The sequence below is a fragment of the Thunnus thynnus genome, chromosome 7, assembly GCF_963924715.1.
Source record: "Thunnus thynnus chromosome 7, fThuThy2.1, whole genome shotgun sequence".
Taxonomy (NCBI): Eukaryota; Metazoa; Chordata; class Actinopteri; order Scombriformes; family Scombridae; genus Thunnus; species Thunnus thynnus.
In genome coordinates this window covers 20,135,960-20,153,058 of record NC_089523.1, presented here as the reverse complement: position 1 = coordinate 20,153,058, position 17,099 = coordinate 20,135,960, and the positions used below count along the sequence as shown (strand labels likewise).

Genomic DNA, 17,099 nt, shown 5'->3' with positions numbered 1-17,099 from the left:
ATCAAATAAGTTGACCTATATTAAAAATGAGAGGAGACACTTGTTTTTTTATTAGAATACAGTTTCCAGATACAAATGATGCAACATAAAAATCTTTCCAGTTAATCCTTTGACAGACTTGATATTACGCAGGAATCTTTGGTGTAACACCTGTTAATGTAATAAAACTGACATATTTCAATGAAAATGAGCAGTCATGACAGAAATGACACTTTCAAATATGTTGATTTCTCCATTCACCATCTGGACATCTGGATATCCGATCATTCATTTATTTTCCTCCAGTGTAATTTTGCTAAAACCGACGGTCATTGATTGGTGTTTTCGATCACCGGTGTCTGTTCAGGCTCTTCCTTTGTTTTTGTTTCCCCGACGGGAGTGCAGCACATACTCCCAGCACAGGCCTCTCCACAGGCCAGGCTGCAGGCCAGGACAGGAGGCAGGGAGGGGTCCTCGACGACTGGGGAAGCGCCACCCTGGCTGCCTGCAGAGGATGCTGAGCAGGCAACAAACTCTGGCTGTACGGTGCAGCAGCTCACTCCTACACTCTGCAGCACTTTGGTGACCCCCGACATCAGATCAGCACACCTGGACATTAATAAAACATGTAGGTTTAATCTGGACAAAAACAAACATATGAAAATAGTCACCAACCACCTCTATATGTGAATTATCTGTCTGTATGTGTCTGCTCTGTGACACTGATGTCCTGTCCAGGGTCGACCCCACCTGTTGCCCAATGTGAGCTGTGACTGGCTCCAACCCCCTGCGACCCAGCACAGGATAAGCAGGTATAGATGCAGTAATGGATGGATCATACCTTTAGCTGTGCTCAACATGAAATAAAAACTTAATCAAACCATATAAACAAGTATTTGCCAATTATTCTAACTGATGTGCCACTTCTGTTTGAGATCAGTTGAGTTTGTGTAATAACAAGAAAGTTTTGTGATACAACAAGATAAAATGACATGTTGTTATAACAGGAAAAGTTTCTTGTTAAAACTGAATAATTTGGTACCTACTAATAATGAGAAAAAAATATAACATGAAAAGGATCTTGTTTTTGTCATGGTTGCAGCAATAGATAAGCAGGATAATCTCTTTGGAGCCACATCAGGCTAAACTTAAAGCTGCACCAATCAATATTTTTATACATTTAAATGACTTTGTCGAAGTGAAAAGGATCACAAACCCACATAGAATCACCTGACTTTGTAGTTTCCCTCAGCCTTACGGAGCGTTTCAGCGTCTTTCATTGTTTTGGTTTTTTGGTCTGCAACTTCATAGTTTTGTTTGTCTCTCACTGCTCAATTTTTTTTTTTTTTTTAGCAAAAAAGCACTGTTAAACTCCCTGTAAGCTTCCTGCCCAGCACCAAACAGCAGACAGATAAAGTTAGTGACTAGCTGGAGAACATAGTGGAGCAATTTGCAGCTAACGAGCCAGATGTTTTCCTCAGGAGTTATTAGAGAGCATAAACAAAGATAAAAGGAGAGTGAATACTGGGTTGCAATGAATGCTCACGTCACCCTGTATCTGCTGAATATGTAATTATTCAAAAACAACTCCATACTGCGATTGTAGGCCAATGTTGTGTTTACAACTTGTTGTGCTGCCGCCAAGTGGCTTAAAAGGTCTATTAATGGAGGTTTAACTCTAAAAATATATGCATTTACAAACCACTATTAGTTTGAGAGTGTTTGTGTGTGCTTTAGTGAATGAAAGGCTTTGTAAAATGCTTTGTTCCACTCAGGCTGAAAACATATCTATATATATATTAATGCATGTACCACACAAAGAACATCCCATCCCTCCCAGCTCATATCTAGACGATTTCCCCAGACTGGCCAAATTAAAGTCTTTTATCGAGCATGGACTCTTCACCGCAGAGGAAGTGATAAATCAGTGGAATACAAAACTTATAAAAAGCCCACAAACACCAGCATGCTGCGTATAGTTTATTGATGTCAGATCTCTCAGTGCCATTTAGAGCAATAAATGTTTGAGGTTGCCCAGTGCAGTTTTAAAGAATGTTAAACAATAAAACCTCAGATTTCTTTCCTTAGAGCAGGTATGTATTATTTTGTGAAGTACAATCTTAATCCTACAGAGGATAATGATAATGATATTTAAAAAAATGGATGCTATTTAACACAATTAACTGTATGACAATGACAAACAGTCATCTTGGGATTGTCTCTTTCTCTTTTTTCAGTGGGGTTGGTCAAGTTAGTACTCGGAGTAGCATGCGTCACTCATCCATTACTCTTAGCAGTCTATTTGTCTTATCTGTTCACTTTCTAACTAGTTTTCATGTGCTCTCAGTTGCAGCATGTGGTGTTTAGTGTTACAGCTGACTCATTTTGGTGGGAGGTGTGTACTGTGCAGTTGGAAGCTGGTAGTTTATCATGTATTTTGCCAGGAAATATACTAAAGCCTCGCACCATTTTTTGATAATATTTGTGTGTATATTGTCCTCTACCAGTACGAAAGTCAAATTTTGCCACTTTACCTGTGTGTCGGAAACCCAGCATGGCAGTGCACATGCACAGAAGCCACCATCAATGAATCAGTCAGCTGCCAGATGTGGAGGTCATGCACGGCCTGCACTCCAGGCACACTCATAATCCTCTGTCCAAGATCAGACACACAAATGTGTGGAGGTATGCCCTGTAGCAGCAGCAGCCCAAACCTGCGACCCTGGAGAGGAGATTTACCAGTGAAACAATAGCAAATTTCATTACTGGTTTGGATACAGCTGTGTTTAATATGGGCAACAGGGAGCTTCAGCTATGTGCTTAAAAGCATTTAAACTAAATGGAATGATATAAACGCACATAGCCTGACCTGTGGCGTAACTATGGTCATCAATGTAATCACAGCCAGTACGGAGAGGCAAGGATCCAGGTAAACCAGTAGGCTGCAGGGCCCAGAGCTGTGGAGGCAGTGTGGACCGACCAGCAGCATCACCAGGCTGTTGATCAGACCGAGAACGGAGGTTAACAGGTCCTGAATGACGAAGACGAATAAAAGGAGACAGATTGGCCACCGGCTGCTTGGTACAGGGCTCTCATTGTGATGCGTTGACTTGCAGACTGCTTTTTCATTGTCTGAAAGGGAAAGAACATAAAAACACATGACTTTTAAGTCCTTTTTTTAAAACATGTGATCAGAGCTACAGTACAGATTATAAATAAAACATAAGTACATGGGAAAACATCACATTTTCATTACGTCATCTCCCACTAGAGAATAAAGCATTTTATGTTTAGAGCCCTTACAAGATAGATGTGAAGTACAAACAGTGTTTCTGGAAACAGGCTGAGTTGAGTCAATCTTTTTCACACTGATAATATATTTTCAAATTTACGTTTCACAATATGGCAATTATGTGCAAAATCATGTGTAAAATAATCACACTGATGATGTTTTGATTGAAAGTTCATTCTTCACCATGGAAACAGCAGCTGGAAAAACAATCTCAACACAAGGTCCATTAGTAGCCTTAATGGAGCTTTTGAGCTTTCACACGATCTTCCTCAGCACATGGAGTTTACCCAGCTGACATGAAGCTGCAGATGTTCAAATTTCCCCACAGGTATGTACATACAGACATAACATCTACAATACAATGATAGCTGGGAAATCTGCCGAGAAGCTCCAGAATAGCAACTAATGGACTTTATGGTGAGATTGTTTTGTCAATATTTGTTTCACGTAAGAATATTTTCATCTGCACAAACACATCTCACACACAGCAAACAGACAGTTTCATTTTGGTCACATATGAAGACCAAATCTTTAAAAAAAAACACATGTGCATTGAATTCAAATGTCTCTTTCTCCAAGGGACACTAAGGGAGACACATCTGCCTTACCGAGATGTCCTACGCAGGTACTGTCTTTAGAAATCTCTGCGATGTCTTTTGAATGACTCTCACACTTGCAGGCCTTCAAATCCACAACGCCCTTCTCTACTTCACAGTCCTGGCTGTCCTGTGGAGCTGCTGGGTGCGGGTGGACCTCTCGCTGTTGCTCTGGGGCCTGAGAGTCAGTTTCAGGGATAGTGGAGGCTCCCGGGTTGCAGAGGACAAGCGCCCCGTTGTGGAGCACGTCGTCCACAGCAGATTGGACTTGGCTAACATCATCCAGGACTTGCCGTGGTTCAGTCTGGTTTTTCTCTTCAGCCAAGGCTGTGGGAGTCGAACAGAGGAATGAAAAACAAACATGGACACTGTTTGATGTTCCTTACAGCTGAATATACACTTGGCAGCTACTTCAAAGTGAAACATGTCAGAGCAATATCATCACCTGGACAAGCACATTTACACTTAACTTAACTTTACACCTAACTTGAAACTCACGCTGAACTTTGTCAATTTTAATAGCATCTTAATTCTGTAATTGAACATATTTATGGTGGAAAAAAGTGCAAAAGCATTTTCAAATATGCTTCATGCATCATGGTGAGCTGTTAAATACGCCACATTTTACAAAATTAATTCACTAGAACTGCAGCAACATGTCTTAAACCAGAAACATGACATTAGACTTAAATCCTAAACTACAATGAAAAGTTTGATAGTCACACATTTAACAACTAACTACTGTATCTCATATTAGATCAATTAGATTTATGTTGTTAACCAACTGAAACTGGATGTCATGTGTCCATATTCCAGTCAGAAAAATCATGAGTTAGCTTTGATAACACTCTCATGTTTGTACGATAACTATGACGCTACAACTAGCATCCTATTAGCTTAGCTTAGCCTGGAAACAAGGGGAAACAGCTAACAATGTGTCATTTTTACACTTTGCTTTTTGTATGAATTGAACAAATGAGATATAATGTGCTTTTGTTCTCTTTGGACAGAGTCAGGCTAGCTCTTTCCCTCTGATTCCAGTCTTTGTGCTAAGCTAAGCTACCCGACTACTGTGTTTAGCTTCATATTTTACAGAATCTCATCTGGCACTCTGTGAATAATTGTATTTCCCAAAATGTCTAACTATTCCTTTAAAGTCAAATTTAAGGCTAAAATCCTCATTAAAACCATAGTTTGAAAACTGTGAGTATGCTGTTTTCATGTGACCTTTTCTGACACTTAGTATAACATTATAACTAGTGGTGGAGGAAGTACTCAGATTAGGGTGACCAGACGTCCTGAAAAATTGAGGACAGTTCCGAATTACGAGCAGTTTTCCCAAATCCTGAATCCTGTCCTGTTTGTCCTGAAAATTAGACTAAACCTGAGTTTTGATTAGTCACTAATAAAACATTAAAAACTGATTGTTGTGAAATATTATTTTGGGTTTGCCCACAGACAGGCACTGTTGTCCATAGCCTACATGAATTATGGCTGTTGTAGTTTCTTTTAGCCGAGTACAGTAGTGTCGTAGTGAAATTAAACCATCCTGATGAGATGAATAAAATAAAATGAGTTTTATGTAACAGATAATAATTTACACACTGTTACATACAACACAGTCATTGTGTTTCTTTTCCCTAATAACAGACAGTTGATGTCATGAACAAAAAAAATAAATTTTAGGGTTGAGTTTTGACTTTCACATGTTTCACTGTTCTTTGACATTAACTAAAGCTTTAAGATAAATGCAGAGTAGAATTTCCCTCTGAAATGTAGTGGAATAGAACTACAAAGTTGCTGAAAATTTAAGTACTCAAGAAAAGCACAAGTAACTCAAAATTGTAAAGTACAGTACTTGAGTAATTCATTTCTACCATGGATTATAACTAGTATGTAAGTAAGTTATTGGGTACTACTTTCTAATCACTAATTATAAAGGTTTTATATGTAGTTTACTGATGTTTTAGATCAGTCATAAACCATTAATAAGAAGTAATTGTTGGGTTTTCCATGTTGTAGAAAATCTCTCTGGTAGGCCAGAAATAGTCAAGTCATTGATAAAAAGTCATGAGTTTTTCACTTTCTAACAGACCATCAATTCTGCAGTTGGAAATGTTAATAAGTAATTAATAACAGCTTCTTATAATAATACACCAAGTCTTTAGTTTTGCAGAAGGTCAGATGTCAAACAATCAAGTGGAGGGTTCTTTCTGACAAACTTAAGAGCTAGAAAGACAAAGTAAGTGTACTACCGGAGGAGGATAAACATCAGCCACAACCTGGCAACCCAAAAGTTGATGAGCTAAAAGCATTAGCAAATATTTATCAATCATTAATAAAGACTTATAAATACTCATGACGGGGTGTTATTGGAAAGTTGCATGGACAGTCAGCTCTCTTGTGAACATGTCGTCTACTATTTCAGATGAGATGAAATATTGTTGGTAATGTTACCTTTGTGGTTGACTTCAAGGTGACATTCGGTCTCTTGCCCCCTGGCGGCCCAGCCCCTTTCGCCCTGCAGCTGATCCCAGTTCAGCCCGAGCACCAAGATTTTATGGAGCAGACTGACAGCTCCGACAACCACAAGCAGCAGGGGGCGCTGTACTGGTTCAGGATCCATGAAAAAGCCGATGATTTCCAGCAAGTATGACATACTAAGAGAGGCCAGGACGAGAACATTAAAGAAAGCTCCGAAAGCCTCAGACCTGCTGTCAGCGTAGGACAGGCCGCAGACAAGAGCTGGAGGAGAGATATTTGGGGAGATGAGCTCATGAGAGTTGACCACTGATGCTGTTTCGTGGTTAGGCTGAGGATTGGGAGGTTCAACAGGAACGCTTGACTCATCGGTGGCTGTCTGCAGGACACGTGAAGGTTCGATGGATGACTCTGTGGCCGGGATGGAAGGAAGTGCTGATGATGAGGAGGGAGCATGTGGAGGAGACGCAGCTGCGTCCAGAGAGGAAGGCTGAGATCTTTTTACATTTGCACTTTGAATAGGAGGAAGAGCCATCCACATGAGGATGAAGAGTGTCTGGAACGCGACCACCAGGGTGATGAGGGAGTTGCACAGCTGACTGATGGTGACCTCACACGCCAACAGCAGGGTGGTCAGTCCCAGTACGCACCAGTGTAGCACCCTCATACCTGCAACTGAGAGTATAGGCACTAAATTACTTCATACATGCAAACAACACACATGAGTGTAATATAAAAAAATCAATAATAGTCAAATCTGAGAGAGAAAAAAGAAAATAATTAAACCCTAAATGTGCAAAAGCTCCCCGAGAGTGTTAGATAAATTATATCTATGAAGATTCTCAGTCATCCAGGTCCTGGTTCTCCAAGGAGGGTTTGAATCGACGGCAACTGGACTTGGTTGTAGATACCTGAAGATGTTTCATCCATGGGGCTTCTTCAGTTCTAACTGACTGGTGGGAAATGCCAGGTATTTAACCTCGTTATCAAGGTCCTTGATTTGTGGGGCGACTGTGGTTCAGGAGGTTGTGCAGGTCATCCACTTATCGGAAGATTGGCGCTTCGATTCCCAGCTCCTCGAAGTGTCGGAGTGTCCTTGGACAAGATACTGAACCCCAAAGTGCTCAAATAGGTGTGTGAATGATTAGATCCCGCTCATGCATAAGTTGATACCTTGCATGGCAGCCCCTGCCATCAGTGTATGAATGTGTGTGTGAACGGGTGAATGTGGCTTGAAGTGTAAAAGTGCTTTGAGTAGTCAGAAGACTAGAAAGGCACTATATAAGTGCAGTCTATTTACCATTTACTTGATACGACTTGGTTTGTTAGTGCTCCCAACTGTTGACACAACAGTTGTTAGTTGTTGGAATCACCTGAGGCCAAGTGTAAACAACAGTAGTTGGAGTGTAGATGGGGGATAAGTGGTGCCGTAAACCTTCTTCTCTGTTGAGGGATTGTTTCTCAACTTTGATGTTGAAAGAGGAGTGAAGGAGGCTATCTACATCAAAGTAGAGAAACCAGCCAGGAGCACCAACGAACCAAGTGGTATCAATGACCTTGACAATGACCCCATGTAGGTTGAATACCTGGGACTCCCCACCAGCCAGTTAGAACTGAAGAAGCCCCTTGGATGAAACGTCTTCAAGTATCTTCAACCAAGTCCAGTTAACCTTGATTCAACCCTTCTTGGTTAGATAAATTATGTTATTGGATTATTATGAATGATGCAAGAATGTGTAAGCATTTTAATTGTGTTGCAGCTGCTTAAAGTGGAGATAACAGCTGTATATGCTGCTGCTTATATTTCATACTGTGATCATATGTTTTGTATGTGAAATATTAATCTGCAAACTACATCTGTCAGATGTACAGCAGTAAAATGTGCAATCTCTCCCTCTGAAATGTATATTCAAATGTAATGAAAAGTATAAAGTTGCATAAAGTGGAAATACTCAAGTAAAGTACAAGTACATCTAAACTGTACTTAAGTACAGTATTTGAGTAAATGTTCTTAGTTATTTTCCACCCATATTAAATTAAAATCTAACTATAAATGGAACTAACTGTATTCACTCCTGCACACACAACATACTGTAACTCATGAATAAAACAGATTGCACATGTGACTCATAACAAACTTTGCACAAGTAACACATGGTAATCAAAATTTAAGACAAATGCATCAAATATCAGTGTTATCAGTCCATAGTTTGAATCTTAATTACCCCAGAAAAGTGGACAACCCTCAGCTGGCAATCAAAGGCAAGTTGGGCTCTTGGATGTGATCTGTGCGCTGAAGTCGGAAAAATGTCATTCATCGTGCTCACCATCTCTCCCTCTGTCTGTCCCACCACACTCCTCCTCTGCTCTAATCGTAGTCATGTGAGTTGGGGAGGGGGGTGGGTGGTATCGTCCTCTCCTCAGTTATCCCTGTTTGCATTCCCTCCTCAGCTAGTTGGTGGGAGAAAATACCTTCAGCGGACGATCACACAGCCCACCCACCCTTTATACACGACACTGAGCCGGTCGAGTGAAGCTAATTTGCACTAATTAAATCCCCATTGTGTTGCCAGGATTACATAATCAGATGTTAAGGCGAGACCCTCTTAGGCCAGTTAGGCCTCACAGCTTTTGGGACATTTACATCCAGTGCAGTGTTATAGATGTGATCATCAGTACTAAAACCATCAGGTGGTTTGATACTCCTCAGTAATGTAGAAATAATTAGTAATACAGCTTTAAATTGTGTTGTACAACTCACAGCTGTACAACAAGTAAACCATTAAACACCACAGACATACAATATGTCACCATTTTAGAAATATTTAAGACTTTTATCCTTCAACTTGGCTGCAGTTAAATACTTTTTCTCAGCATTTTCTCAATATTTTCTGGGTTGAGCTGCAAAACAATGGAAATCTCTGATGTTTCACACTATTGTTTTTTCCCCCTAAATAATTCATCAGGGTATTTGTCCTGTTGACCTACCACAAACTCTCATATTATATAATTTACAGAATCTGTCTGACAATAGGACAGCAGTGCTTTTAGCTAAATGCTAACATGCTCACAATGTCAATTAGAGTAAAGCATAGAAAATTAATCGCCAGCTATTTTGATTTTAAGTCATTTTTAAAAGAAAAAATACTAAAATTCTCTGGTTTCAGCTTCATAAAAGGGAATATTTTCTGGTTTCTTTAGTCGTCTATGATAGTAAACTGAATATCTTTGGGTTGTGGACTAAAAACAAGATGTTCTAAGTTGCATCGTGGGCTTTGAGAAAGTGATCAACATATTTTAGCATTTTCTGACATTTTAAAGACCAAATGACAAATTGATTAATCACGGAAATAATAAACAGATTAATAGATAATGAAAATAATTGTGAGTTACAGCCCCAATGACAATGCTAACATGCTAATGTTTAGCAGGTGTCATGTTTCCAATGTTCACCTTCATAGATTAGCATGTTAGCATGCTAACATTTGCTATTTATTTAGCATGAAACAGAAAGTATAGCTGCGGATGATGGGAATGTTATTAGTTTTGCAGGTATTTGGTAATAAATCAAAAGTATTGGACACAAAATTTAACATGATGATGGCGGCACTAGATGAAAAGTTAAGAGATCACCAAAGTTTTTAGGATTGATTCTCTGGGGATCATGAATATCTGTGCAAAACTTTATGGAAATTCATCAAATAGTTGTTGAGATATTTCAGTCTGAACCTAGCAGAACTTTATCTCAAAGTTGCCAAACATGAAGCTAAAGCCAGGAGACGGTTAGCTTAAAGATCCCTCCACACATTTATTAAGACATAAAAACACTCTGCCTGAAACAATAATGTGTGTCTGATATGTTTTTTCCACACAAAAAAGTTTGATTACTACGTTAAAATCCTTAAAACATCATCTACTCCTTCTACCTAATTAAAATTGGCAGTATCTATGAATATGCAAATTTATTTCATTTCAGAAGTTTAACTGCTGGACACAAGATGTCTCCTACTTCACGGTAAAGTCCATTCTCAGCGTCTGTGCACTGGAGGCTTCAAGTTTCCACATTATACTAGTTGAAGTTGAATACTGGACCAGGATTGGCTAAATCAGGCTCATGGGCCCACCCCTTACAGTCAGATATTCAATGAGCACAGGGAAAATTTCCACTTTCAGCAGATAAATGTGAAAACAGCCTTTTAGTGTCAAATTCTGCACATACATCATTCTGCACAGTGAAGGAACAAAAGGAAAACCACATTTTTGAGTGGAGAGGGACTATAACATAACATAAAGACTGGAAACATGGAAACAGTTAGCCTGGCTCTGTCTGAAGACAAAAATGGAAAAAAAAGAAGCAAACAAGCGTTTTTCTCAAAATGTGAAATTATTCCTTTAAAGGCTGTTTTTGTATTTATTAGTGGCGGTGCACCGTCTCTGCCCCCCTCTCAGCACTCATGATCCCACAGTGATGCTGCAGTCCCATCAGGTCCCGCTCTTGTGTGCCAGTGCGCGGGGGTTTGTTGCAGTCCAGTGGACTGCGAATCAACAGGCCAGATAGGGGCTGACACCACGGATAAATCCCTACTGTTCTACCAGCATGCCAGCACATTCCTGAGGCACGGCTAAGCCCAAGGAAAGACCCAGCGAGGAAGCATTTGATCACTTGCCACTGTCCCCAAACAGAAAGAGGCCACTGGTAGCCTAGTTACACCTTTAGCACCAACTGTAGCACCACATGTCTCCTATGGTTTCTTTAAAAGATGCATTATTTTAGCCAGTTGTTGCAGCTGAACAAACTGAAAACACAACACTTGTACTTAATATTCATTCTCGTTTTAGCTCTGTTATGGTCTCCACCAACTCCTGAGAGAATCATCTCACTCTGTAACTGCTAAATGCTCCTCTATGTTCACCAACTAGTCGCTGATGTCGTCTGCAGTTTGGTGCTGTACAGTGAGGTTGGGCGAGATGCAACCAATGCAACAAAGTTGCAGGTCAGAAAACTAAAACAATGAGCTAAAAGATGTTAAAATGAAGCGTAGTGCTGAGGGGAACTCTGTGGGTTTGTCTCTACAAGTGACCCCTTTTACATTACACTTAGTTATATGATTCATTTTTGGTAGTGGACGTATCATGCTTTTAGTGATTTTATGTTATTTATATACTGGTATGATATCGGATATATATGTTTAACATGGTCAAAGTTCCAAAAGTTGAGGTTAACGTATGTAGAAATGCTCTCTGAAAGTAAACAGTCCGGCTTCAGTCGCTCTGAACGCTTCGCTTGCAACATGTTTTTCTACCTTGCTGACAAGCTGATGTAAGCTTAATATGCCCCCCCCCCCCTCTTTTTTTATAATGAACATCTAAGTATTCATTTCCGCATTAAGGTCTAAACTTAAGAACCTGAACCAACATATACCGGCATAACAAGCACCAGTTGACAGAAATATCCTTTGTGGAAACTCTCACTCACAACTGACACAGTCTCTAAGTTCAAATAAGGTAAATTTGTGTCTAATTTTAGCCCATTCAATTTAATGAAGATCCAGGGAAAGATTAATACAGGATGTTCTAAGACCTAATCTACCGTGTCATAATAGTTAATACAGGACATAAGTCCAGTCATAATGACAGTCATGACACGTCAGAGGATGCTTTAATGGCAGAAAAGGTGAATCATTAAACAAATCTGAGTGAAAGTGTGAAAAGTGAGCACATCTCCTGTAAAACATCTCCCCAACAAACAAATTAAACAAAACTGCTGATGCTTGTGGTTCTATTTGACCCTTTCATGCATAGTGGTCACTACTGTGGACAGCTATTCAATACCCATTTTCTTATATATATAGTTGCACATCAGCCACCACAGTGGACACTAGTGTGTCATCCCATACACTTCCATCCAATTGGCCAGCCTTTGTGAGTGCAACACAAATTACTCAAAACAAAGATGACCGCCGGCCGGCCGGAAACGCTCGGCAGCTCAGGAATATCTTGCCAATCCTTTCATGGTAGTAGACCCTTGCAGGTGAATAAAATTTTGTAACATCAAGTAACAACTAAGGAGTAACAAAACTGTTAAAATTTCCAAGTATTGATTGTATGTTGGGAGAAAATGATGATTAATCATCTGTCCACTAAATTGGACATCATGCATCACTGACTATATTTCAACTACAATTATACTGTTACTGCAACTTTGTTGTTCTTCAAAATACTTCATCTGCAGTAACTTTTTTGTCTGTAAATCAATTGATTTATGTTATGTGAATGTAATTTGCAGTTTTGAGGGGGCTAAGGATACTGAGGGAGCTGAGAATGCTGAGGATGCTGAGGGGGCTAAGTGGGTTAAGGATCCTGAGGATGCTGAGGAAATGCCTGGCACCTCAAAAAATGTCTGGATTAGAAAAGAAGGATCTTCTGCATTTCAAGTCATCTGTAGCTCATGTGCTAATAAATGCAGTAAGACAGAGGGGAGAGGCTGAGGACTTAGGACCAAGGTTCAACATTTTTGCATTGCATTGAACAGTATTAGAATATGCTAAAACATTAGTTTAACAGCTTTGAAAATATATATTATTTTACAGTTTTCAAATAATATATCATTTTATTCATTGGTTTGTTAAATACATATTCCTTCAATTGAAAACTCAAACGCATGCTGTCCACCTGAGTGGACATGTGAAAAACTCCTTGACAAATGCATGTTTAAAAAATATGAAGCTCAAATATTTTTTTTAATGCTGAAAGGAGAGTAAAAACACTAAAACACTAAAAAAAATCCTGACTGAGGTTATCTTAATTCATGCATGAAAGGGTTAAAGTAACTAAAACCTAAAAATGGCTGCACAGAGAAGCTCTCACCTCTGTCACCTCAGAGACCCTTTAACTCTATAAATGTAGTCTTCATTCCACCACAAGATAAATATGACAGCATGGATTAAATATATTCAGTGGTTTGGTTACCCAAAAGAACAACACGCAACCTCAAATCTCTTGTTTTGTCCACAACCCAAATATATTCAGTTTACTGTCATAGAAGACTGAAGAAACCAGAAAATATTCACATTTAATTAGGAAATTTTCCTCTTAAAAATGTAACAGTGTAATGTAATAGCTGCCAACAAATCGATTAAGCGACAAATTGTTGCAGCTCTAGTCACCATTAACAAATATGCACAATTAAAAATGAGCAACAGTTACTGGTTGTTGCTCCACATTTACTTCATACATTAATTGCCACCAAATTAGCAAGAATCCATACAGTCAACGAGAAAAGAGAATTCAATACATTTGATCAGCAACATGAACTATTCTGATAGAAATATGAAGCTTTTTTCATCTAACAGTTAGTCAGAGACAAACTTATGCTGCTACATGACCTCACCTGCCTCCACGGAGTTCAGCTTCAACCTCTGTCCTCACAAACTTTGAGCGCTTCTGGCATCATCATCATCATCATCATCATCATCACACAACACGTCAGACAGCAACTGCTGTTAGTTAATGGCTATTTGAAGACAGCAAACAAACAAACTGTTGTCCCTGAAGACGGAACTGCAGGTTGAAAGGCGGTTTGTCCCCCCTGGTCATCGGCCTGAACACTCACCTGTCCTGTCAGCTCTGCTTCATAACATGTGACGTGTAGCCTGCTGTAATTAATTAATCAACCCGATACACACAGAAATACATGAAATGACCACGACCTCTGAACACTTACATTACGTGGTGGTGATGTGTTAAAATGATGTAGGTTACCACGGAAACAACGGAAAGTCAATTAGGATCCTTTGTCGTTATTATTGTTGTTATGAATCAGGTAATTTGGGACACTTTTTGGTAAAATTACCAGGAGACCATCAAAAAAGCTAGTTACTCACTCCGCCAATGTTTTTATAAATTATCACGAATCTCTGCAGTATTCCTCTTTTGAAATTATGTTGTAAAGTATACTTGTTTAGAAACTACAGACCTTCAAACACACCAAGATCCCTTCTCTCACGTTGTTGGCATGTTCAGGTAAAATGGGACAACTGGTAAGGTAAAGTGGGACATTCATGTTCAGCTGAAATATTTTTTTTTATTTGAACATATAGTATATAGTACAATTGAACATAGTAATAGAAGGGCTGGGCAGAGTAAAATAGGGAATCAGGTGTTGTATGAATACAAAAATAATTAAAAAATGATTTAACCTTAAACTTTAACATAACTCTTAAATGTTTCATATTTCATCCCAGGTTTTCTTTCAGGTTTTTTGATCTTCAGTTCTTTGTGACGTTTCATGAAATTGTTGAACCAGTGGTAACCAGCTGAACCCTTGGCTTCCGAAAAGCATTTAATGCCATTGGCTTTGGCAAAGCTAAAAGCAAGCTTTTGAATATCTTTCTTGCCCAAGGGGAAACCACGATGAGATAGCATTTTTACTATGCTGGAAAGTTCTTTTTCTGCTGCCTCTGACAGGTAGGGTTTCCTGCCAGAGGCATGTTTGGAGCCACTGATCTTCCCATTGACCTGTCTTTCCAAAGTTGACTTTGGCACGTCCCATGCCCTTGCCAAGAATCTTAGTTTGGGATTCTGCCCTGCCTCCACTGCCTCCCTATATTCTTTAATGGCACCCTCCATCCTGTCCTCTCTCCACTGATTGTATTTTACCTTGACATTCTCTCCCTGTCTTTTCTTCCCTGTCTCTTTCCTTGGTACCATGTCTATAATAAATAGTTTTACAAAATGTTAGTTTTAGGCTACTAAACTGTTCAGAGCTAGCAAGTGAACAGAGCTAGCATGAATGAATAAACTCTGATTAACTTTTTTTTTTACCTACATTAGCCTAGGCTAATGCACATTAGCCTAGCATATTGTGTATCTGTGCGAGGCAAAATGTGTGACATGGCTAATTAGCTTAGACTAATGTACATACATTAGCCTAGGCTAATGCGCATTAGCCTAGGCTAATGTACACACATTAGCCTAGGCTAATGCGCATTAGCCTAGGCTAATGTACACACATTAGCTTAGGCTAATGCACATTAGCCTAGACTAATGTACATTAGCTTAGCGTGTTGTGTATATGTGTAAGGTAAAATGTGTGACATGGTCAAAATAATACAAGAAAAAGCCTATAAAATTGATTAAATCACAATCTTATTGCAAATATTAACACTTAAACAACTGTCCCAATTTCGCTGAAATTCGTCCCATTTTATCAAACGCTGTTTGATAAAATGGGACGGTGATTGTTTTATGTTAAGTAGTATTGTAGCAACAATTCAATGACCTTTTCAGTGATTGGCTGCTAACATTTAAAGAGCAGAGTGCCTCAAAGCTTATATGTCCCATTATACCTGATGTCCCAAATTACCTCACATCACCTACATTACGTGGTGGTGATGTGTTAAAATGATGTAGGCTACCATGGAAACAATGGAAAGTCAATTAGGATCCTTTGTCGTTATTATTGTTGTTATGAAAGAAAATACATCTGAGAAATATATAACTATTTATCAGCCTTGCAACGATGTACAGACAACTGCAAATATTTATTTAACACAGATGATGTAGGAGCTCCAATATTCATATTATCATAGTTTTAATTATTATTATTATCATTAGAGGAAAATGATAAAACAGGAATATAATTGCCTTCTTAATAACATAAGGGAACAATCTTAAACCTTCCTCATTATATCAAAATGACAGTTTTATCACACACAACACAAAGTTTTTAGAGAACTAAAAAGTAACTAAGGTGCTCTAATAAATTCAGTCAACAATAAAACACAGTTTTCTATACTAGAAAACAACATTAACCACCGCCCTTTGTGTGACATTGTTGAATCAGGGAATTCATGTGTCCACCACCACAAAGGATCCTAATTGACTTTCCATTGGCGTCGTTTCCACGGTAACCTACATTATTTTAACACATTACGTGCCACCAGCACGTAATGTGGTGTTAAGAGGTTGTGGTCATTTCACGTATTTCTGTGAGCTCAGGTTGTATTAATGGTCATAAAACTGTAAACTGTCACATTATTTCCATTATTGTTTCATTATTTTCTTGATTCATTGATTGTTTAGTTTGTGAAATGTCAGAAAACATCTTCAAGTCTCTTGTTTTATCTGAACAAAACCAGCGGTGGAATGTAACTTTATTATTATTATTATTATTGTTATGATTATTATTATTATATCTAGTTTTTATATTATTATTATTATTATTATTATTATTATTATTATTGATTTTAAATCTATTTCATTTTATTAAATTTTCATCATCTTTATTTCTTGAAAATCTTGTGAATTGTTTTACTATTTACACTTGATCTGTCTTATTATTGTCTTGTCAAACTTTGAATATTAAATTAAACAAATGTGCAGCATTTTTTGACTGAAAACTGATCTACTGAATTACTTGATTATCACAATTATTGCAGATGAATTAACTAATCAACTGACTAAAACTTTAGTCAGGTGCAGTTTCAGTTTCCTGCAGATTTATAGATATATTCATAGATGTTTGTAGTTTTAAACTTATTGCTCTTTTACACTTTATTATTGTATAATTCCTTCCTTACTGTGTATTCTTTGTAGTTGCCGGTCTTGTCTTGTCCCAAAGAATCCACCTCCCAGTTTGACTACTTGACTCTGAGCCTTTAAAACGTCCACCCTCTGTGCTCAGCAAAGACCAATATTTATGAAACAACATACCTGATTCTGGTCCAGGTTGCCTCCCTGCTAAGAACAAG

At 38.6% G+C, this 17,099-nt stretch overlaps 1 protein-coding gene across 4 annotated transcripts; it reads right to left on the bottom strand.

Annotated features, from left to right (window-relative positions):
* Positions 1–27: 27 nt before the first annotated feature.
* Positions 28–17,085, bottom strand: LOC137186128 (proton-coupled zinc antiporter SLC30A1). 4 transcript variants are annotated; one of them, XM_067594805.1, is made up of 8 exons: positions 13,961–14,097; positions 13,739–13,861; positions 8,574–8,799; positions 6,325–7,023; positions 3,880–4,194; positions 2,849–3,111; positions 2,514–2,701; positions 28–588 (listed from the first exon to the last, which is right to left on the bottom strand). In XM_067594805.1, exons 4-8 carry the CDS (start codon positions 7,013–7,015, stop codon positions 309–311), a joined length of 1,737 nt encoding a protein of 578 aa, XP_067450906.1. In that variant the 5' UTR covers positions 7,016–7,023; positions 8,574–8,799; positions 13,739–13,861; positions 13,961–14,097; the 3' UTR covers positions 28–308. The 4 variants fall into 4 exon arrangements, with proteins under 4 accessions (XP_067450906.1, XP_067450904.1, XP_067450908.1 ...); XM_067594803.1 differs by lacking the exon at positions 8,574–8,799; XM_067594807.1 differs by lacking the exons at positions 8,574–8,799; positions 13,739–13,861; positions 13,961–14,097 and adding an exon at positions 17,062–17,085.
* Positions 17,086–17,099: the final 14 nt, after the last annotated feature.